General features: G+C 38.2%; 1 protein-coding gene across 6 annotated transcripts in view; it reads right to left on the bottom strand.

Moving 5' to 3' along the window:
* Positions 1–21: 21 nt before the first annotated feature.
* The window catches only part of LOC1279558 (UPF0047 protein YjbQ), a 31,600-nt gene continuing 6,457 nt past the window's right edge, over positions 22–25,164 (bottom strand). For all 6 annotated transcript variants that reach the window (XM_061657193.1, XM_061657196.1, XM_061657197.1 and 3 more), the window contains exons 3-5: positions 11,079–11,133; positions 10,869–10,950; positions 22–10,775 (exon numbers count right to left, since the gene is read on the bottom strand). In XM_061657193.1, coding sequence (XP_061513177.1) covers positions 10,560–10,775; positions 10,869–10,950; positions 11,079–11,133 — 353 coding nt within the window. In that variant the 3' untranslated portion in view covers positions 22–10,559. The remainder of the gene's footprint in view (positions 10,776–10,868; positions 10,951–11,078; positions 11,134–25,164) is intronic.

Here is a 25,164-nt window from a genome sequence, read left to right as displayed (position 1 = left end):
TTTGCTTTAATGCCCCCCCCCCCCCCCCCCCCCCCTTAAAAGAGGACAAGAAAACCAGTTAAAATGAACACTCTGTAACAATAGTTGTAATAAAACTTTACCAACATTTTCCACTCTCCGCTCTGAGCCCAAAATTCTCATTCAAACATGCGTTGAGGAGCATTTTGCACAGCACAGCAACATGGCAAAGAATCAATCAACTTAAAATCGACAACCAAACGTAAAAATTCAGCGAGATTCAGCAATGCGCTACTAAACCAATGCTAAACAATGCGTTTAATTTAATCACACCATTTGATAACGGAAACGCTCAGTAGTTGCGGCAGCGACGGGCAGCGTCGTTTAAAGTAAAAGGGACGAGCACATGTAGTGTAGCAAGCAGCAAATTGAGAGTGTCCAGTGAAAGAAACGTGCAGCAGTTTGAGCTTTCATCAGTGATGAGACCGTTCGGTGGGTGGTAGTAATGTGGGATGATGGCTGCGCATTGATGCTGCTCCGGCAGTTGAAAGATTCAATTGTTTTGCGCGCGCGCTGCTGAACATGGAAAACAGTTTCAGAGAGGAAACTAAAATAAATAAAAGTATGTAGTAGATATTTTTATTTATGTGTAATGGAAGATGAAATTATGAAAAATAAAAACGAACAAACAAAACAACCAGCGCTACTACTAGTGTGTGTTTGATTGTGGTAGTTTTGCTTTGCTGCGAAAAGAACAATCGCAACAATTGAATCACTTAAAACACGGACAAATGGTTTTTTTTTTCAATATTTTGTTTATTTTTTCATTATTTTCGTTTTCTTTGATCCACTTCTGCTTCTCCTCCTCAAAGTATTCCTTTAATTCATCATATCTGTTCTGCCTTCTTTATGTTCCTCTGTTGCGTTATTCTTCTTCTAATTCGACCAGTGTTTTTTTGCGTTTGTTTATTTGCTTTTCGTTTATTCTAATATTAACTCACTCCCTTCCGCTGGCATTTCATTCTTTTGTTTTTTTTTCTTTATTATTATTTTTAAGTTTCGCTTACTGCTGCCGCCTCCCTTATCCCACCCTTATCTGTGTAGTATCTTAGAGAGCAGCAAAGAGTACTTTGGTTACGAAAGTTTGGACTCGGCATTTCAAAAACGTAAATCCAGGCGGCTGGTGTTGAACCCCCAAAACTCCAAAAACAAAAAGGCCATAATAATAATAATAATACACATCATCTGTGGTACTTCTCTAGTTGTTTGCTCTACACACTCCACGTCGTTTACGCCTTCGCGTTCCCGCGCGTTCTGCCGTTATACGTAAACACGCGCAGTAGCAGAGACCTGGGTACAAACTATCGTCCGTGCGTGGCACTACTGGATCACTATTATTTTTTCCGCTTGGTTTTGTGTATGTGTGTGTGTGTGTGTTATACTTTTTGTGTGACACTATTGACTGTTGCGCTTTTTTTGGTTTTGTTTTGTTTGTTTTCTTTACTTTTTGTTAGTTAGATTCACTCCTTCCGCCCAAAATAATGCGTCTCCTTAATGTTAGAGAGTGTTTGGGTAGTAGCGTTTCATTCTATCGTTATTGTAATGTTTACTACTTTTTCATTGCTGTTCAAGTGTTTCTTGCTTTATTTGCTTATTTACGTTGCGCTTTCATGTCGCTTGCCATCGCGTTCTCCTCAAACGCACACACACACACGCACGCTCTCACGAAGGCAGCAACAAACACCCTCCCTGCCTACTAAGTGGCTCCCAGTGTGCCCTCTGTCCGATACTGACAATCGACCGTGCGCGCTCACACTTGTCGTAGACTTTCTTCCTCCGCTTTAAATACGTACTTTAGACCGAATACCGAGGAAAAAGAAAAACAGATTTTGCTGTGTGATTTTTGTAACATTTTTTCAAGCATTCGTTTTTGGTTTGTTTTGTTTTGAAATGTGTAGGAAAAACAACGTATTTTGCTGGAATTTTGCACAGTTCTGCTGCGTTCGGTATCTATTCTGTTACTACTAAGAGCGTAGGTATTCACTGTGCAAATGCGCATATTATTAACACGCCCAATCACACACACACGCACACGCGCGCACACGCACGCACGCACATACATACACACACAGTGCTTACTAAGTTTTATGTACAAAAAATGTTGAATTTTGTTTTGTTTGTGTTTCCGACCACACCACAGCTTACTAAGTCTGCTCTTTATTTGCTTTGCTTTGTTTCTTCTGCTCTCTTTTGCAGTAGTAGTATTGTTACCTAAAATGTGATCGTGGCTAGTAAGAGTGTAGCTTTAGGACCTTAAGTAAGCAATCCACGGAGCCACGATCGTGCCACAGCGAAGAAAGGGTTAACGTATGCATGTATGCATGTATGTATGTGCATGTGTGTTTGTGCTTGTGTGAGTGTATGTGTGCGTCATTATTCGTCCTTATGCCCCTTCTGTAACTGGAATCGATCCGTCTTTCCCCTCTTCTAGTTAGTTAGCTAGTTTTATTAGTTTTAAGATAGATTTTGTTCCTCATTATCTATTTACATATTGTCGATTTTGTGTGCATGAGTGTAACTATGTTTAATTTTCTTTCAAATTCGGCTTCAAATCTTTAACTACTATTCCCTCAATCACCCCCCCCCCCCCCCAACCACCCCACCCCGCTTACCCCACCAAAACTGGAGCCACAGTGCCGGTTATGTTTTGTTTTGTTTTTGTTTCTAGCTTTTTAATTTGTTTGTTACCTTGTTTTTTTTTTGTTGGTTTGTTCTTTTTCTCTCTAATTTTCAATAACTTGCGAGCGCTGTTTGGTATTATTAATACGGAGTATACTTAATGAAATTAATGCTGTGTTTTTTTGTTGTTGATTTTTTTTTACATTTTTTCTGCTTGTTTTTGCATTGCTGTTTCTTTTGCTGGTGTTCAAAAATAACCCGAAAAAAACAACATATGTATCTTGGACTTTATTGGCCCAATGTATTCAGGCCCTGTGTTGATACTGTTTGTATTTAATCAGTTGCTGATCGTTCATGAATGGTCTGTTTTGAGAGTTAGCGGCAATTAAAAAAAAAACACTTAACACGTGGAGGTGTGTTATAAATGATCACAATGAAACACAAAAACGGTCGCTTTCCATTAGTTGGCATATACGCACTTCGAGGCGCTGCGTACTTTGCGGGACAACGTGTTTTAGCGTTCTATTTTTTGCTAAAAAGTTAATCAAATTAATGATATTTAAATACGATTTTTGGGGCAACGAACAAAAAAAAAAAACAAAACAAAAAAACACTATTTCTTATGATCAACTTTTAAATTCTACACGTGTGTTTTGATTTGCAAACGGAACAGTAGTATCGTTATGCAAATGCACTTATATTTGCATCGTGAAACTCATTCATTCGCGTTCACAGCTGCTTTGTTTGTGTGAACCGCCTATATATACCTTCTTAAAGTTTGTAATAATATTTTGTTTACAAATTGGCAGTGCGCATTTGTGTGTATGGTTTCTTTTTTTTTTTTTGAATTTTTCTTCGGCCTGTTTCTTTTCATTTCTTTATAATAGAGATTCTATAGACTCGCTGCTTTTAGCAATTAGGGGAGGGGTTGTTTGGTTAGGAGAAATAATTCATCAACTACAATCAAATATATCAATAAATAAGTGTTTGCAAACCACCCTTTCCTTCGATTTGCACCATATAATCGTTTATACAATACAAGCGTTTTATTTAACAGTTTTGCCCCTTTTTCTTTACTCTTTACACTGCCGGCCTGTTTCGCATACTCCCTGTCGTCAGCTACACACACCCACCCACCTCTCTCTCTCTCTCTCTCATCAGCAGTAATTGCGCGTTAGGTGCTGCAATGCAATATTAGTGAAATCTAGTATTAATTGCCGTTCTGTCGAGCTAAAGTTTTTTTTTCTCTTCTTCTTCTTCATCCTTCTCTAAAGACTTTAAGGCTAACATCGTTTCAGCTCGATTAGATTAGACAGTTTCCGCAGATACGAATAAATCTCTCTTGATGAAACAGGACGGGACACAGGTGCACAAGTGGCTGCACTGCACATCTGCAGCACAAATGCAACGAGAGCCGATGAGGGTTACAACAGAGTGGACGATGAGACGATAGTGAACATGCGCGTGGTGCGGGGTACGTGGACACAAAGATCAAGAGAACAAATGGCTACGCTACAGCATAGATCGGCTTCGAAATGGAGAGTATATGCGCGCCACTGCGCGCTACCGGCCTATGAGAGATGGGACCAAACGCAACACGTTGGGAATGATCCGATTGAATATTGTTTTACTATTGCGATTGATTGACTCATTCAACAGGCTTAACACAAAGATGCTGTGATGAAAAATCGAATCAAGTAAAGTAAGACTTCTAAATGAGAGGAAGCCATATATTTTTTCAACGTGTTCACCTCAAAACAAGAACAATCCACGTGCTAATAGCATAACATTCAATCATTACACCCGGACCGCCACTAGCTCTTCGCCATACTATGTACATGACTACTAAGCACATGTTTCCACCCTATTCACCTCTCCCTCTCCCGTGCTACCTTCTGCTGCTACTCTATAGCAAATGAAAAATGAAAAATCCGAAGAAAACACGTTTGTTTTACTACCTTTGGACGCGTTTGGACATTCGAGTTGGCTCGACGAGCGGTGTGCTTTGGTGTGGTGTAGAAAATGATGATAGCAGCGATACACTACACACTACACTGTGCTGTTGTCGCTTCAACTATCATGCGCTAACCGGAACACACATGCGCAAATAGTGCGCAAAACATGCGTGCCGGGTGTTGCTGCAGTTCTTTCAAAATTGGCTAATCGGTTTGTGTCTGTGTGCGTATTGGTCTCCGTGGCCTGTGTGTGTGTGTGTGTGTCCAGCTGTTTTGTGTTTGGTGGCGCTTTAGTCCTTGTAACCATGCGTTATGAGCATACGGTAAAAAGTGGTTGCGCGTATGTGCAAGAGTGCAAGTGCGCACGTGGATGAGTGAGTGTACGGGTGTTGCGCTACCGGTGTGGTGTGTGTGTGTGATTATGTGTGTGTGTGTGTGTGTGTGTGTGTGTGTGTGTGTGTGTGTGTGTGTGTGTGTGTGTGTGTGTGTGTGTGTGTGAACAGCGTACGGCCGGATATTAAGAGCTATTGTGCTTATTCGGTAGAGAGGGCGGAAATTTTGCATTTGCATTGCGCGCGCAATATTAACTAGTATACAAAATAATGGATTTTGCTTGATTATATCTTTTCGTTTTGGTTGCGTTTTTTACATGTTTTTTTGTTTCTTGTTTTTTTTTTTTTTTGTTACCTCAATATTTGCTTGCCGAAAATCTGCTTTTCCTGTATTGTATCGCATTACTCCCCCCTCACCTCCCTATCCACCTTGCTGCCCAAACCCGTTTGCCGGCTTTAACGGGTGTTTAAATACTACAGCGCAAAAGCCTTTTTTTCAAATTATGCAAGGATGTAGAACCTCTTTTGGAATAGTCGATGCCCGCATGCTCAACTTTTTGCGCACCATTGCGGAAACACAGCTCAATGCAGTATAAAGACCATATCCTGTGTGTCCGCCTACCGGCACAGCGCTCGGGGGGGGGGGTGTTGCTGGGGTTCAGTAGGGAGGGCAACTCCGTTCCGTTGTTATGCGTGAGGTGCAACAATAAGGGGAATTGGGAATTGGGAAACAAAATATCTTCATCTTGTTCATCGAATATTACGTTCCTCTTGCTGACGACGGATTTATTTCTTTTGGTATTTTATGTGTTGTTTGTTTGGTTGTTTGTTGGTTTGGGTTTGTTTTGTTTTCTACCGCTCGATCGCGCTTCCTTCCGTAACACATTTCTCCGGTTTGCCGTCCAAGAGACAGTAGTGAGAGGCGAACTTCACTTTGCATCTATATAACACATTCGTTCTCCTATGGTTCCATTGAGATGCAACGAGCTTTGCGGTTTGATTCACAATACGTTCTTTCTATATGTATACAATATATGTATATAAAATAGGCTTCTTTCGTTGGCTCTTCTGTTGCAGCCTATTACGTTTATCTATCGAGGATATCCATAAACATGCGTTTTTGGGGGGTGAAAAAAATGGAATAATTTCAAAACCTAACAAACTATTACGAATATAGATAATATTCAAATAAATTGACTTTTTTTCCACCATTACAAACAATATAACAGAACTGAATGTCTATGTACGTGTGTGTGTGTGTTAATTAACGATTTCCTATCATATACACCATGGTTTATGTTCAGCAAAATGTTGAATGCCGTTGTCAGCGACCTTTTTGCTTTACAAACAGCAGCGAGAACCTAGCTGATGGCACATCGGCGCGGCCCGAACCCGAACAACGAGGGGGAAGAAACTCTCGTTTTGTCCGCTCAGCTGCCGTTCAACATTGCACTGAATTAAAACCAACCAACTAGCCAGCCACGGGCTCTTTATTGCACCATTCATCATCCTCTTGCTGTTGCTGTTTATTTTGTCCAACGGAAAACGGCAAAAATCAGGCCCCGAAAGTTTATTACTATTCGCCATTTCCAACCATGCGTACCATTAGTGCATAGTTGCTTTACTTTAAATCCCCCGCTTGGGGGATGGTTTGTTTTCTTTCTTCTTCAATCCTATGATAATATTATAACTTTACAAAGTTACCACCCTTGTAACTTACATGCTAAATAATTGCTCTGTTCTAGAAAATTCAACTAAATTGCCTTGCAAAAAGATTGTTCCTTTCTTTCGTGCCTCTGGTTTACTGCTAAGTTTCGCTTATCTACGTCTCTTTTTATGATTATTATTATTATTTTTCGATCCACTATTGGAGTAGATGGAATTTAATGTTTTCTGCTTTACCTCTTCGAACCCCCGTTTGTCGAGAAAGAGTGGAGTCCTGAACACGTTATAGTCGCTGCCGTCTTCACTAATGCACACGCTCAAACAACCATTTACCAGCAGCATTGCAGGATTTTCCTTTCGATACAATGTCATACGGCTGTGTGAAGTAAAATGAAGGTAAAGTAAAAAGCACGTGTCATATTTGCTCAAAACGATCGATTTCATTGTATTGAATTTTTAGTATGCGTTAACAAACTTTAAACCTTCCAACAAGGGATTCACAGACACAGAAAGAAGAAATAAACCGAATTTAGTTCAACATCGTTACACGGTTACGTGCTACGTACATTTTATAGACGAGGGCCCGACAAATGTTTGTTGTTAGCGTGTACATAGGTACGGCAGCAGAGCAGAGCAACCATTTTTAGCTTCTTTAACTCTCCCTATGGTAGCTCCTAAATGTTCGAGATAAATTTGTATTTTCACTAGTTAATGTATACGCGCATGCCATTATCTAATCGTTTAACGTTAGTTACTTGTTACTTTATTATATTTTTTTCGTGTTTAAAGCTCATACCAAGATTATTTTTTTAATTTTGTTTACCTCATTTGCATCCAATTCAATATGCCTTTCTCTTTATGTGATGTTTTATTAAGTTCAATTTTGTTTTCGTGTTTAATACGCGTGTCAGTGGAGTCAATGAATGTAAGTACATTTTTGAATGATTTTTTTTTATTTTTTCATTTTCGTAATTTAAGATGTTTCGACGCCGGTTGACGCAGTCCACAAAGTAAACACGGTCCCGTAAACATTCAACTTTTGCGGTTGTATCCCGGATCACGTTAGGAAGTTCATGCGGAATAGTAACGCAATGCGTTTAGCAATAGGGATTGTTTAGGTTCGTCACGGTAAGACCCCACATTCGGTGTGGCATCAATGGCTCTAGAATTCATCTTTTCTAAAATTTATTGCTGCGTTGGTTTATTTCTTCCTCCCTCCCCACCACCCATTCCCCCACCCCCCTCCTTTCTGTGTTACCATCTCTATCCACCACTAAGTGTGTGCTTTCCGTTTAGTGCAGTAACAGAATGTGCGATATTGAAATAACGAAACAATGAAACATCATCCACGGTCTAGTATGTCGGTCAGATAACAGTGCGAAACAATTACGTTTCTGCGTGATTAATGATTGCTTATTCTGTGTTAGCGTAATCGATTGCGCAGTAAAATGAAACCACCACGGGATGGCTAGGTACTCATACGTACACTTAACAGGACATACAATCATGACACGAAACTGTGAAGAGAAGTTAAAGTAACATCATTTTAAAAAATTCTTCACAATCCTCTAAAAAACGGACACTTTGGTAGCTGTTCTGAAGATGGATCGGTCGGGAGCAATCGTTCATCATGAATTTGATAAAAAAGAACAATCATAAGCGGATCTTAAATGATCCTATAGTTAAAATTATATGCAAAAACATAAACGTGAAATGATCCCAAATATGTCTAAATAACTCATAAAATTTTGTCACAAATTATAGTGATCTTGCATGCCACAAATATCAGCTAAAACGAGCGAACAATCGGGTTTCGCACAACGGTCGATCGTTCTTGATCGTTCGGTTATCAATACACCCACCTATCTCTAACAACGAACCCTATTATAATAGGATTTGAAACAATTTATCATTTGAGCGATTGCGGTAACAAAACTCAAATTAATCCAAATTAGATCGCCAATCTGTGTGTTTCATCGAAAAGGAGACAGTAAAATGACATTCATCAAGTTCATAAAATTCGTTGGATGCAAAAACCACAAGAAGCTACCAATATATCAGCCATATGGAAACTGATCGTGTGTTGGATGATAAAATGAAAATAACGCCACTATTATCTCTGATAAATCGAATCTGCTCGACAACATTATGATAAACTGGATTTGAACAAGATTTGCGTACGAAGTTTTCTTCTGCTTTTACTTAAATCACAGAAAGTATGAAAAATGTTGTCCTATATACAATGTTTATCCTTTTTTTCTATTGACACGTCGCACGCATTAAATATTTTTATCAAATAAGCATTTTCCAATGTATGTTCTTTACGGTTACGTTTATTCGTTCAATGATGTTTCGTTTCCCTGGCAAGATCAGCAGTTTGTAATAATCAAACGTCATAACATAATTCCACATTTTTTTGTATTGTAAAATCATAAACAACTTTCTAACGATGTAATAAAATTGATCCCTATCATTTGAATTTCAACATTAGTATAGATTGCACAATAATAGGATCGTGAAGACTGTGGATTTTTGTGAAATGGGGCATGGGGAATTTAAAAAATGTGACCCTATGGTCCCCGGCAGGAAATTACAATAAATGATATTTTTAATAGTTTTGATAACATATTCCTAGAGCGATAGCACACATGAAATGCCCCTGTGGTGGTGTTTCTGTATCGATTTGAAGTGTGACCGGCAAACAATAATTCAATTCAAAATGCGCTGTAAATAAAACTGTTTTAAACACAAGGAATGCATTTACATGATTCACACAAGGAATGCATTTACATGATTCTAGTGCAAACTACTAGACTAAGAACCCTATGTGTTGATCAAAAGCAAAAGATCAGACTACCCTCCCCCCCGTAACAGTTTCGTTAACTTATCGGCACATGTGTGGTCATTTATGAGTAGCAATTTACAACGTGACAACAAATTATCCATCAAACAACGAAAGGAATGTCCCAACTTGATTTAAACTTAGAAAACACCCACATATACACTCACACGTACACCTATTCCCTAAATTACTTCACTTATTAATTTGACCCTGCTGCAACTATATTTGTTCCAATCCTCTATCGTCGTTTGCGATTATTTATTGCGCACCATGCTACTATTTATTTTCCTCGACGCGTTGCTGCTACCGCTCATTAGTTGAAGTTTTTTTTTTATTTGTAACAATTGCATTCCTCTAGAATTATGCACCCAGCATCTATGTTCCACGCGTCACTTGGAAGGATAAGTTTGTATCAGTTGTATTCATTCTATTGTTTGTTTGCAATTGTGAAAGTGACGGCATCAGGAGGTTGCTGTTTTGCTTTGCTCGCTTTGTAACGCTTCTAAAAAAATGCTTTAACAATTGAATTCATTGCTAGTTTTCTTACTCCATGCTTTAGCAGTTTGTTATTTTTTCGCTTGCCAAACATTTATCTGTTTCTGTCGCGTTTTCACCATTTTATTTCTTCAATTGCTAATTTCAACTTTGGTTGATCAATTAGCGGAAAGTTTTGCATTTGTTTCTTTCGCTTATTCGATTCGTCGAAAAGCGATAGCAAAGGTGTTTTTTATAGAGTTTTATTTATTTTGTTAAATATCTCGCTAGCTGTTTTAATGTGTTCCGTTTTCCACTTGCTCCTCCTCAATTGCTTTGTTCATTCAGCACTTTTCAAACAGATTCGCTTCCATTACAATTTGATACCGTTATAGTTTTAGAAGTAGTGATAGTATTAGTAGTTGTAGTAGTAAAAGTAGTGTCGTAAGTAGCGTTATTATTTAGTTTAGTAATGGTATTAGTAGTAGTAGCATTACTGTTCGCGTTAGTTGTATTTCTTGTTGTGGTTGCTGTTGTTGATTTGGTTAAAATTGCTGTTGATGTTGTAGTTGCAGTTGAACAATTGTTGACCTTACAGCAGAAAGCCGCTCTAACCCACGATTACCGACTATCGCGAGCAGAGCGCGGCCGTCCCTAACTGGAGGTGGAGGCGATCGGTGACACTGGCGACAGGGGACTTCGCGCTGAATCCCGGGGACAACCGGAGAGCGTTATCACCAGCTTCCGGGAGCCCGCGTGGTCACGATGTTCGCACAGCCAAACACCCTGCCATGTACCGAGTGACAATTTGCCATCGGTGATTGGGATTGTCAGTGAACTTCCAAGAAAGCAGGCTTTTACGTGAGCGGGCTGAGAAAAAAAACAATCGATTGCAAACAATACATTAGCATTGCCGTAACTGTTACGAGTGGCGTGTAACTCTACGGGTCAAGGAATAAATACCATATCATCTGGACCTTCGCAAGAATGCCTGTATGGTAGACCTTCGGGCACTATTTTGTTTAACATCATTTCCATATCATCCCTAAAAACACAAAACGCACATATTAAATGTTTGTAAATTTTATACTACAAAAATGCTACGGATAAGGAACATTACGAATGTCAACATTACGTTATTTAAAAAAAAACTGCGCTTTTCGATTAACTTACCTTACGTCTGGATCCCAGCTTTCGTTTAACGCTAAGCTGGCGGATGTGTGCAAAACTGAAAGAAAAATACAAAGTAAAATTTGTTAATACTTTTGTCCACAACAAAAAACGGGTTAAAAATGCTTATGTATTTTATTATAGTTCCATGAATGATTCAAAATAGAAAACATGTTTTAAACCTTCAAATGTATTCTTATGGCTTGCTCGATTGCTAAATGCAATATGGAATATGTTTTACGTTAAAATCTTCAACTACAATATATAATTTAAAAATAAATGTAAAAGAAAAATGCCTTCCATGTATCGAAAGAACACGTCAACAAGGGTGCCAAATACAGCATTGGCCATAGTTGTAAAAATAATAACTTATCATTCATTCAAATCATAAATTACAAAAAGGACATAAATAGCCAATTTTGATTTTTAAAATACTTTACATTTTTACCCCAAGTGCTCGGAAATACATACAAAATGTATTTTAAAGACATTTAGTTCAAACATTTTAGCTTGTTTTTTTAAATATAAAGTTATACTTTTTTTTAATATAAGTTATACTAGAATTAATGGAAGCCAAAAAGCCGTACATGAAATAGTATAGTTATAAAGGTATTAAGGTATAATATCATTATTGATTACGAACATTACACACATCTCCTTAATAGCAATGAGACAGGAAATTAGAATGGAATAAATAATTAATTATTTAATAAATAAATGAATTGTTACAACTACACGACTGTATGAAGTCGATCAATAGGCATAACCCTGCGAATGAAACTTAGACAAATAACAGTAAAGTAGGGTTTTATTTTATTTGAGAAAAAAAAACGCAATTAAAATTGGAGTTCAAATTCATACTTTTTCTCTCGTATTAGTTACGAATTCCATTGTCATGTTTTCATTTACATTGGATTTTTTATCATTCGCTTTAACTGTTGATACTAAACTGATCGATCCCGTGGTACATTCGTCAACTCACACGATTTAACAACATGCTGGTCGTGGGTTCAAACCTTAACCAAACAAGCTGTCCTCCCGACTTGTGACTATCCGGCTGCGAGGTACTGAATAAGTCTCGAAAGCCGGTATAGGCCGGCATGTCCACGTAGGACGCTACGCCAAGTAAAAGAAACTGATCGAACCTACTTTATTTTTTTCAAGCTCGATAGTCTGTCATCAGCACGTACAATGATTAGTAAAATAAATCATTTGTCTTTATTTAATAAAAACAAATATTACACCGCGTTTTGTGAGATTTGCAGAAATATTTACGATAGAAGAGGAAGGATAGGGGTTAACGAGTGTAATGATGATGTGTTATTAACATTCTTCTCGCTAAACTCGATAAGCTAGGACTTCCCAGCTCGCTCGTACAGTGGCTTAAGTCTTACCTAATTAATCGCACATACATCGTGAAAATTGATAAGCACATGTCCAAAGAAATAGTCAGCAGCTTGGGTGTGCCACAAGGAAGCAATATTGGCCCGCTTCTCTTCATATTGTTCATCAACGATGTTACCCTCGCTCTACCTCCCGACAGTATCAGTCTGTTTGCCGACGATGCAAAAATTTTTGCGCCTATTCACAACACAGGTGATTGTACATTGCTGCAAGACTGCATCGAAATTTTCTGTTCGTGGTGCAAGCGTAATGGACTGACTATCTGCATCGAAAAATGCTACAGTGTGTCTTTTAGTCGATGCAGGAGCCCAGTCACTGGTACCTACTTCATAGACGGCACTGCAATTAATCGACAAAATCATGCCAAAGACCTGGGTGTTCTGCTTGACTCTAGTTTGAACTTTAAACAGCATATTGATGACGTTGTAGCTAGAGGAAATCAATTACTTGGCGTGGTTATCCGGACAACTAATGAATTCCGCAACCCCATGTGCATCAAAGCTGTCTACAACTGTATCGTTCGTTCGGTTCTGGAATATTCGTGCGTAGTCTGGAGCCCAACTACCGCTTCTTCAATTGCTCGACTTGAGGCGATTCAACGTAAACTCGCGCGATATGCCCTACGCCTACTTCCCTGGCAGGATCGCAATAATCTTCCTCCGTATGCTGCGCGGTGCCGTCTTCTAGGCCTTGAACCTCTTTCGGTTAGAAGACGCAATGCACAGTGTTCTTTCATCGCTGGATTGCTAAATGGCTCTATCGACTCATCGCCTTTGTTGCATCGAGTCGATATCTATGCACCATCCCGAACACTTAGGTCTAGAGAAACTCTACGGCTCGCTCAACCCCGTTCCAGTGCTGGTCGGTCTGACCCTATGTTCCGCATGTCGGCTGTCTTCAACACTGTCTCGGATTGCTTCGACTTCGACATCTCAACTCAGTGCTTCAAGGAACGTCTCCGGCTTTTGCCAAGGCCACAGTGAATTGCGCTGCAAATCATGTTTTGTTATGTTTTTTTTTTAATGAACTGTTACATCTTAATTAGGCCATAGGGGGCCCGTTGAAGATTAGTAAATAATAATAATAATAATAACGAAAAAAACATTATTTAATATATTTTCATATAATGCCGCAACGCTGATATAACAATAGAGTAAAATTATGTTGACGAATTCTATACCCACAAACAATGCATGACCTATACACAAGGGAGACAGTTTGGACTGTAACAACTACAGGGGTATTACGACGTTGAATACCGCCAATAAAATATTCTCCTACACGATCGACTTGTCCCTTTAACGTGAGGTCGGGAAATATCAACAAGGATTTCGAAACGGAAAATCAACTACTGATCACAGATCTTCACCATGCGGCAGATCCTAGAGCAGATGATAGAATACAGACCAAACACATACCATCTCTTCATTGACTTCAAAGCCACATATGATAGCGTAGCCATGGTAAAACTATACGACGCTATGAGCTCTTTTCAAATCCCGGCCAAACTGATAAGGCTAGTTAGAATGACTATGACCAACGTCACTGAACGTCAACGCCAGGTGAAGGTGGATAGAAAACTCTCACCGTCTTTTGCTACCACCAAAGGTCTGCGCGCCCTGGGAACGGGGACCTCCTATTCAACCTGGCGACTAGAGGGTGGAGACTTCGCGAACCATCTTCTATAAGTCAACCCAGATTCTGGCATACACTGATAACATAGACATCATTGGTCTGCGGCTCTCCTATGTAGCAAAAGCCTATCATGGGTTAGAGCAGGCGGCAGAGAACCTTGGATTGCAGATAAACGAGGACAAGACCAAACTGATGGTGGCTTCAAATAGATAGGTGAACGCACTTTTCAAGTCGTCCAAGAATTAACATATATTGGGTCAAAGGTCAGCAATGACAATAGCATGTTAGCTGAGTTGCGCGCATTCGAGAGGAAGATGCTCAGAAGGATTCTTGGAGGAGCCGTTATAGCGACCTCACTGTCTTGTAGCGTATCAAGCTCACCAGGCTCCGGTGGGCTGACCGTGTTGTACGCATGGACACGGACGTCCCAGCGCGTTAAGTCTTTTTAGGCCGTCCACAAAGACGGAGGAGGCGTGGTAGACCCTAATTGAGGTGGCAAGATGGCATGGAGGCGTCCGCCATTAAGGCCGAGGTAACGGAATGGCAGACTAAGGCGCGAGACCGTGAGCGGTTTCGGACATTGCTGATACAGTGTATTGGAGATTGCAATGTAAGAAGAAATGCTTCGAAATCTGGAGTACAAATTTGTGACTTTTTATAAATTTTACAGTCACAATACTGGGGTTAAAGAGGATGAACGATAAGGCAAATCCAAATTAAACGGTTTAAATAATTAAATAATCCATATCCGTCCTGGAGCTCATCCTAAACCCATAACCGTCCTGTAACTGATCCGAAACCAATAACGGTCCAACCCATACGGAGGACCCATACCACGTTTTAAACTGAACTTGATTCCACACGGGCCAGAATTATGAAACTGCGGGCCTTCACGATTCTAGGGGGCCTTCACGATTCTAGTTAGTTTTTTGTATGGAGTTTGACAGTTGGAGGCTGAAATCATGTAAACACTCCATACAAAACCACACAAAAAACTATCCTGCGATTTTCAGTCTAGAAAATTTTAGCCTAAAAGCTAGAATTAGATTCGAGTACCTGCTCGAACACACGGGTTTGTTTACATTTATCCCAAGGTGCATTAAAGAAATCAGGTGATCGAATCTGGAATCAAAGTGTATGTAGTCCAGGTGGTCTCATAGCATTTTTTATAACCAAATTTGAATATCACTTTTTGACAGAACCAGTAAAAACTTTTGCTCCAACGAGCTTTCTGGAGGCTTGACGAATACTCAAAACACTCTTACAATCTTCATTCAGAAGCAGAAGCGATAAAAATCAACCTTCTAAATTAATACACCTTGGGATAAGCCCACCTGTATATTATACTCACTTAGATAGCTGCTCGAAAACTGCTATACAATGCAAACAGCTGACAGGCTGAAATTTCAGCCTACGAGCTTCAAACGGAAAGGGCCCCACTGTTGGAAATCGAACAGGTCCTGGAATTCCTGGAGGTTTTGGCACCGAACTGATACCTGTCATGGAATTGATAATCAATTCATACCAATCCTAGAACAGATCTTTATAACAGGGATCTCCAAACTACGGTCCTCAAGGGTATGTAATACGGCCCATATTGACTTTGTAAATGTTAAAATAAATAGCTTATTTTATTAACTCATTCATGAAAATTCAATTATTTACTTTTGAAAGATGAAAATCAAATTTCAATAAAAGAAAGCTGTAGAAATTTGATACATTCAATTTGTATTTTTTAATTAAAATGAGATTTGAAATTTTACCTAATGTCAAGGTATCGTCAAAATTTCCCTCAACAACGTTAATTGTGAAGCAATGCGGCCCGCGAACTGAAAAGCTGCTTTATAAAATAACGTTCCTGGAACCAAGCCTGATCCCCTAGCAGTCATGTAATTAATCCCTAACATTACATAATGCCAGCCCTGCAACTGCTCTCTTTTTTTTTTTTAATTTGTTCTGCACCCATCCACTTTAAAAATGAATCTGCACCCATCTCTGATCATTGATAGCAAAGTCTATATAATACAGAGGTCGAGTCGTCCAGAACATTTGATCAAAAAGCGTGGGAAAGTTTTGACAGCTGGATGAAAAAGCTTCAATAGTTTCATCGTAGCATACATTGAGGTTTTAGTTGTTGTGCATGCAGTGGTCTGAAAGCATTTTCGGCCATTTTTACATCGTTTTTTGTAATATTGTACATTAAAAAGTTGACGAATATTAAGAAAAGATAGAATTAGAGTGAAATAATCAATTACAACAAGATCAGTGCCCAAAATTACGACGAAATCATGTGCAGCTCAAGAGGGTCAAAGCTAAGGGGCCAGATTTCTGATTGTGGTCATTTTTAAGTGATGAATAACTGAAAAAACTATTATGCCACGTTCATGAGAAAGAAATGTATAGTTAAACTAAGTTTTGAGCACAAAATGCACAATTAGCCCTTAAAAGTGTATGGTTGTTTGGAATCGTTTGTGAAAATTTTCATCTAAATGTCAAAAATAAGCTTTCAAAATGGTGGACCAAAATCGAGCTATGCATCGACCTCTGTATTATATGGACTTTGATTGATAGATTCAACTCACCTATCATTGGGGTCCTTTCCGTTTGAAATTAGTAGGCTGAAATTTCAGCCTGTCAGCTGTTCGCATTGAATAGCAGTTTTCGAGCAGCTATCTAAGTAGGTATAATATACAGGTGGGCTTATCCCAAGGTGTATGAATTTAGAAGGCTGATTTTTATCGCTTCTGCTTCTGAATGAAGATTGTAAAAGTGTTTTGAGTATTCGTCAAGCCTCCAGAAAGCTTGTTTGAGAAAAAAATTTCAACCGTTCTGCCAAAAAGTGATGTTCAAAATTGGTTATGAAAAAATGCTTTGAGACCACGTGGACTACATACACTTTGATTCCAGATTCGATCACCTGATTTCTTTAATGCACCTTGGGATAAATGTAAACAAACCCGTGTTTTCGAGCATGTACTCGAATCTAATTCTAGCTTTTAGGTTAAAATTTCCTAGACTGAAAATCGCAGGATAGTTTTTTGTGTGGTTTTGTATGGAGTGTTTACATGATTTCAGCCTCCAACTGTCAAACTTCATACAAAAAACTAACTAGAATCGTGAAGGCCCCCATTAATAGATTCAACAGCATATGGGTGGAAGGACGAGGGAAAAATTCGAATCTAGTTCCATGCATATGGTATGGTGGGTCACCCGAATTATAAACAAGTTGAATAACCATTAAAATTCTTTACTAAAAATCTTACGGTAGAAGATCGTTCAACCAGTAAGTGTAGTGTCGTGATCAGCTTTGGCGTTAGCTGTAATGCTGCAAATTTATTTGCAACGCCACAATACTTCCGGTGTAAGTCTATCCTGGAAACGGAAACATATCGTGCGCACTTAGCTTCGTGAACAACTAAAAATGAACCACACCTAACATGCCCTCCTCTCTTTCAGTGGCCTATTTCTAACGTCGCGTGTATATGAACGTTTTGTCACGATGCACTGTTCATGACGATTAAGAGATTAGCTTGCGAATAGCTCCTATCCATGTGCACTCACCCTGATTCCGGCACTGCTACATTAATAATGTTGTGTCAGTTGGAAAATAGTCACCGATATTTCTTAACACCAAAACTTCTTTCGCACACAATTATCGTAACCAATCGCTAAGTAGTTACCAAATTAAATGGCTAGGCTTTTTTAATTCTCAGTAAATGTCAATACAAATCTGATACACAAATTTACCTATTACAGAAGTAAATCTTAAGGCCATAGAACAAAACCTATTGTAAAGTAAAGCACATTGAAATGAAATATAACAGAAGGTGAAATAAACGAAGGGTGTAAAAAGATAAAAAAAAGCTTATTGAATTAGGCAAATTGTTTATTTGATTATTTCGTACCAACCGACAGGTTTCTCATCGGTTTTAATATTCCTGACATTATGATGTGTCTAACCCACACATTACTTGTTTATATTGTCTCGAATTGTTTATAGTATAGTAATTCTATAGTAAAACAAAGTATGTAGGATTTCTAATCTTTAATAAACTCATAGATATCTCCACTGATAGTCGCAATTGTAGCACGCATTCCTGAATTATCTTATTCCGAAGCGTTGGCGTCGTATTCCTCTTAAAATAAACTAGTAAGTTTAAAACTGATTCAACTAAATGGCTGGTGTTGACCGACAACGGTTGTATGTGCCTTCTTCTTTGGAAGAAGAGAATTAAAGAGAAGAATTAAAGTAAATGCACAAATACGAATGTATTTCAAAATTTGTGCAAAACATCAAAGTTTACTACACCATATACATGTTATGAATTCTGGCTTAAAAGCATATACGTTCTTCTTTGGTGCAAACATTACCATCGATCTACGTTTTATTGATCGAGTAGATAGATAAAATTCGATCCCATATTATTTAATTATTTTAAAAATTACATCGGCTGCCAAAGTGACTGCTTCACAGTATGTTTGCAAAATTCCTCTGTTCGGATGCACCACCCTATTTTAGTGTTGGAAATTTTCACAGTATGCTTACAACATTCCAACCTTTTTAGGATCGCAGACCATTTGGCTTTGAAAATGCATTTCATACATGCATCCATCCATCGAGGGCATACATGTTTTAAACTTAATTCAAAATTTTTGATAAAAAAAAAAATATTTAAATCTTATTCTGAGCATGCCTGTAGAAAGTTTAATCATTATTGTGGGAAAAATAATGCACGATATCTATAGTAATAGCCTTTTCTTTTTCAAAAATAAATGCTTTAGTGGACTGCATCTGTTAACTCCACGGATCACAAGTGGTTCGCGGACAGGGACAGGTTGGAGATCACTGCCCTATGTGATTGAACTATTTCATTATATGATTATATAAAGGCCTGAATGATTAAACAGGTTTTTAGGACAAATCAACTCTAATAGCAAGACGTAGCGGTCCTATTTCGGGACCTAATTGGCTAAAATTGGCAGTTGTTACCAAAAAGTAAAAAAAAAAACCATAGTTACATTAAACAGTCTACATTTTTATTTATAACTAATCAATAGAACAATTGTAGCATGACATGATTAAGAGTCATATCTTCAATTCATCAATACATCATAGGTGGTATAAGCGGATTTCTAAATTTGTCAGCTCTTTGAGCAAAATGGGCTAATTTAACTAATCAATTGTCAAATCTAAAGCAAACCCACTTTGATAGAATTCGCGAAATTCGAGCTACGCGGTTTATTCACGGTCCGCATCAATGCAGGCGGTCCCCGAGATATACTATGAATGGGCCCGAAAACGGCCGCAAAATATCTTGTATCTTCAATTTCCGCTTAAGTCGAATTTCACAGTTTTTAGCCATTACACCAATTATTTTCGTGTAATTCTGCTTGACATGGTTGGTTTTAACTAATAAATTAATTATGTTATACATTTCTGACTGTATATTACAATTTTCAAACCATCAAAGAGTAATAACATTCGACCAAAAGGGAATTTGTTTTGCATTTGACACTATATATGTCAAATCAGTACAATTTGCTCAAAGAACGGTCAAATTACCCGTAGTGTATCTCAGGGACATCCTGTATTAATAAAACTCTGCTCTTAAGGCAGATCATCCAACCCAATTCCTTAAAGTAAAACACTGTAAACATTGTAACACAGTTCCTCTAGATTTGCTAGATTTGCACAAATCCTTGAAGTGCTTTTTTACTATCCATATGCACTTGTTACTTGACAAATTTAAATAAAATATATTTTATAAAACAATACTTATGTATTCCGATTAAAACAAAAGAAGATTTTCCTAGCAAAATTTTAAAATATGAGAGACAAAACAATTTCAGATCATGTAAACTCTTGCATTCCATTGAAAATTACATACATAATAAAGAGTTAACATTACAGTACAGAGATACACAATCTGAACGGACAAAACGACAATGTAAAGGAGAAAGGAAGTTGTTTACAGCACACTCGTTTCACTTGACCAACACGCGCACACACTTGAAAGCATTTACTTGGTTAATTGCAAGGATAGAAGGAACCCAAAGGAAAGCGGGAAATTCCAAGTCCTGCTAGGATTCCATCGTCCCATCGTTGTTGCGCCTTCTTCTTCTTACTAATACGAGAGCTTTTCATTCATTCATGATTCTTTGCATTCTGCGAATGCCTACCGTTACCTAGGCAAACTGTCTGCACCACAAAAGAGATACACATTTTGCTTTACCTCACTGCGGCGATTCTGTCGAATGGCTAGGCAGGCAACGTACACATTTTACCCTCCTGTTGCCCAACCTACGAGCCGGCGGAAACTATACTACTTCCTCTCGCCGGAAGTGGCCACTGCCGGCGGTGTCATAGATGTGCGGTTTAATGCGACATGAAAGCCAGTACTGCAAGTGCTGTCGTTGTTCCTCATTCAAAACACTGGCGCTCGCGCTTGCTAACAAATAGACACCCCTGCAGCTGAACGCAAGCATTGTTGTAGTACAGTACGTTACAGAAAAACATGAGCTTGATAAACGCTCATGAAAGGCAACTAACATACTGGTTCAATGCATTTAGATTAAAAAGCAAAAATAAAGACACTACCAATCGAAGTGGAACAAATAAACACACTTGAATTTACTCAATATGAACTTAGAAAACATATTTGAATGCTCCTACGAGCCCTTATATGTATCAAAAAAATAGTAAATGCCTATTTGCTACGAAAAGCTTATCATTACAGAATAACATACATTTTATTCGTAATATGCGGCCCAAAAAACCGGAGTTCATCGAAGATTCTAAGGAATATTTAACCCACAGTACCATACCTCCACCCCATACGTAGCACTGACTATCCAGCTATGGCTAATCAAAAAGTCACTGATAGCCTTGACCAGCGATCGGCAAAGTGCGGCTCTTTGAACAGTTCATATATTTCATAGAACTTTTGCGCATTTTTGCTCTTGGTTTAACAATTTTGCTCTTCTCGTGAAACTCTACAAACATTAATGTAGAATTTGGCTAGTTCAGTTATAAAGTTTGCCGACCGCTGGTCTAGACTGTTTGTGGTAAGGTCTACCTTGACCGATAACGACTGCTGCGCAAAGTAAGAAAAAGTAATTAATATTTTTAGGATAAAATTAACCCAATATGGTATATTGTTGCACAACACCATCTAATTATTGTGTACTGCTTATAAATTGTAAAATTTCTAGATATTAATGAAACATTCATAAAAGTTACTAATTTGCTTAAATGTTGATGTAAAAAACACATTTATGTTCGTCTATGCGTTACGTCTATTCTAGTGTTTTCTTTATCATTGGCGTGCGATAGCAGATGTTGGTTTACTACTAATTTTGCGGAATTCCGGATTGAACCAAGGACCAACGTGTAACAGCGTTTCTTATCATACTAAACACTGTTCTATTGAAAAACATCCATTTTTTAAAGTGTACAATAATAGAAATTGGAGATTTTGTCAGTTTTTAATAATTGACCTTTTGAGTAGGTTTAGAAATTACTATTTCTTGACATTATCCATGCTTTACCTGCATATCCATGAATAGATAACATAACATAAGTATTGTGGTTGAATCCATCTCTTACATATGCAATACATTAGCTATTCCCTTAACTGTAAAATCATTGGCATTATACCCTATATTTGGTTTGACCACTTTTGCAGACATCAAAAGTCTGATGTATATCCTGTAAATATCATGTACAAATCGATCTTTTACGTCATTTTAATATATATATTTTTTTAGTTTAATTCGAGTTAAATCACTAGTTGGTTATCGACTAATGTTTATTTAATTAATGCTTCATTGATCCAAACAGAAAAAAAATACGATCAAATCCATCAAATGAACCAGCCGATCAATGAAAGAGTATTAACCACTCACCAACAGGCAAATGTTGCGGATCGTACATGATCATTTGAAGATGTGCTGATGAGAATTCCCCAAAAGCAGGTGGTTTGCGTATTAACAACGTGACAATGTTCTTTATCAGTGCAGTGAGTGAGAAACCTCATTGAGCAAATTTAATTGAGGAGTTTTTGTTATATGTTGGTTGGCAAAGTAAAACATATAAAAAAAAACAAAACAATTTGGCAATGGGTCACTTGGTTGTATAGATTGTATGGTATGATGCAATATATGTATTATCAGTTTAATTCGTTTAAATTGTTATACACTCATACCATTTATTTCTTTACGTTCTGTTTGTCTGATTTGATCCTGTTTTGTCTAACACCCCTTGGAATCTTCATTCTGCATCCCTTGCAGTGAATTAATGTATGTACGTTTACCGGGGACAGATCATTACTGAAAACAAATTATACATCCCTAGATCTGGCTTCTAGCTCGTTCTATACACCTGTGCTTCGCGCTATATCCTATGCGGTCTAGCGTATTTCACTTCTCTGCACAAACACCTACGCTCAGCTCATACAAAATAAGTCCCATCTTTCCTCTCTTGGAGTTCTTAGTACATCAACACTTTTTCTCAACAAATCTCTCGAATTCTCTGACCATTTTCTACTATCTTCCTACGGTAGAGAAACATCTCATTCTGACATGCACTCACACGCACAAGCCATCTCAGTCTATAGGGCAATACAATTCTCCGAGTGAGTGCTCTACAATCACACCGAGGAATTAATAGTACCCCAACATTTGGCGATGCAGCCGTGTTGCGATATCACTCTGCAATGAGACTTGCAAAATGCATCATCTCTCAAAGATTTATTGTATCGTAATCCTATAGTTTTTTGCAACTATATGTTCGGAACAGAATAGTTACAGCAGATACTGTGACACTGATCTTGAAGAGGTGAAATGGTTATGAAATTATACCATTTGACAGCTCTAAATGGAGATCTGAAAATCGGTTCCATCTATCGGAGTTTCCATTTACACATATCCTTTTTTTCCATTTGTCGAAAGAGAGCAAACGAGCAAACACGCCTAGGATCCATTCTCTCGCCGGACTATTTAGCCCTCCAAACCCCAAACTCTCTTTCGCAAAAATATTCTCTGGCATTTTAGCTTGAAAATCCTAATTTCTCTTTCTCTCTCTCTCTCTTGATATATGCAGCTATCATTACAACATAACGTAGCGTAAACAACTGATGCATGAGAGTGAAACTGCCAAACACATACATATAGAGATAGAAAGAACAGAACGAGGTACACTGCCATCGTTACGATTACTTTAGTCAGGTCATGGACACGAAATTTTGTCAGTTCCTCATTCTATTTGACCGCGTTTGGCATTTAACTCACACTGCACAGCGATGACCCGATAGTATGCTGCAGCATAAATGGGAACGACCTATTGAAGCGTCTTTCCACCTGCTACCTCCACTGCACCTTGGTTCGTGATTGGCGAACCAGCAGTAGTAGCAGTAGCAGTCGAGCTGCAAATGCACCGACCTATTGCACCGGAGCATCTTTAGCATTGCAATGCGGTCATGTTTCAAACTTACTTATGAATGAACATGTTTATTTAAAATTAAACATGGTTACATTCAAAAGGAAATAAAGAAAGGCGTAACCGTATAGCTAAAATAACGCATTAAAATGACTCAGTAACAGTTTCGAGCATTAATGCTAAAACTTTCTCTAAAAACCAATGTTTACATTCATTAACGTAAATGCGTTGGCAATTATTTATTAAACTGAGGAAACACTTTTCTTCCGTCCAATATCAGAGGTACACGAGCAATTGTGTTGGCTTCATGTGTATATCCATAACACTACTAAGGGAACCTTGTGCTTGTTACGGGATACTATTATTCAATAACAATATTCACTGCCAAAAGCACTATTTCATTTCATCCACTCTACTGCTACCCACCCCACCACCATAGCCACCACACACTTCCGGCATCTTGACGCGGGTTTGTTGAGTGGTCGATATTGTGTGTCCTGAATTAGAGAGCGTTAGGAAGGATAGCTTACCATTTGAAGGATAAAGCCAACCAGCGGTGCGAAAAAGACAGACGGAAATTGAACATTATTATTGATGTATGAAAAATGTACGTACGTACACTAGGCCAAAATATAGTGCGCGCCCACAGCAATTCTTGGTACGATCGATCCGAAGGTACATTGCACATTTGTCCAATAATACACTCTGAGGAAAAGTTTGCCGATGTTTCATTATTTTTGGTCTCAAGCAAAACCATACTTTTAATTAATAAAATGAATATAACTAGAGGGTATTTCAACTTTTAGTATAATTTAATTTTATACCTCACACTATTGTTTATTTGCGAGTACATCCCTATTAAAACGGAGATGTAGAAGAACTAACATACTCTAATATACATTATTAGTATACAACTACATTTTCTGTTATTTACCTTAGTCAAGTTACAACTCAGTATAACTAATAATTGAACAACGTTACGATACGTTATTGGATTTTTATTTTTCTTGCCCTTTTTGCGCGTAGAATACACATAAATGGTAATCGCCGTTTGAGCTTTAAACCCAACCCAGCGACCTAAAACATCTGTGGGTCTGGTTCAGAAGAGAGAACCTTTCCCCGTTTTCTTTTTCATAATTTAGATTTATATCTGCGGAATAATATTTTTTATTCATGTGCGCCTACGTGTCACCCAGAAGCGATTCCAAAAGCTGATGTGTCTTCGATCGTAAGGATGTTTGAGAAACTTGAAACCCCTCAAACTACCATCATAAGATGTTTTGTGTACACCAATTTTGTCCTGTTTTCTATTTAATACACCATCTTTTTTGTATGCATCGCATGAGCATTTGTATTTCTTAGTGGCACATTTTTGAACTGGTAAATTGTGCACAAGTCATTTGTTGCAGAAATTTGTTTTTTTTTTTTTGCAAATTACCACCAGCCGTGATAAAATAAAACGGCTGCATAGATTCACTAAGGCACAAGTAATTTTCCCATCTACAACTAGCGGCATTCAATAAAGTAGTACACTTCAAGACGTAGCTACGACCGCCGTCGTAGCCGTTGAGTGATAAGAGGTATTCGCACTCTCCTTCTCTGCATTCGTTTCTG

Source organism: Anopheles gambiae, chromosome 3 (assembly GCF_943734735.2).
Source record: "Anopheles gambiae chromosome 3, idAnoGambNW_F1_1, whole genome shotgun sequence".
In the NCBI taxonomy this organism is placed as follows: domain Eukaryota; kingdom Metazoa; phylum Arthropoda; class Insecta; order Diptera; family Culicidae; genus Anopheles; species Anopheles gambiae.
The sequence above is the reverse complement of the archived record's forward strand: the minus strand, read 5'-3'. Positions and strand labels throughout refer to the sequence as shown.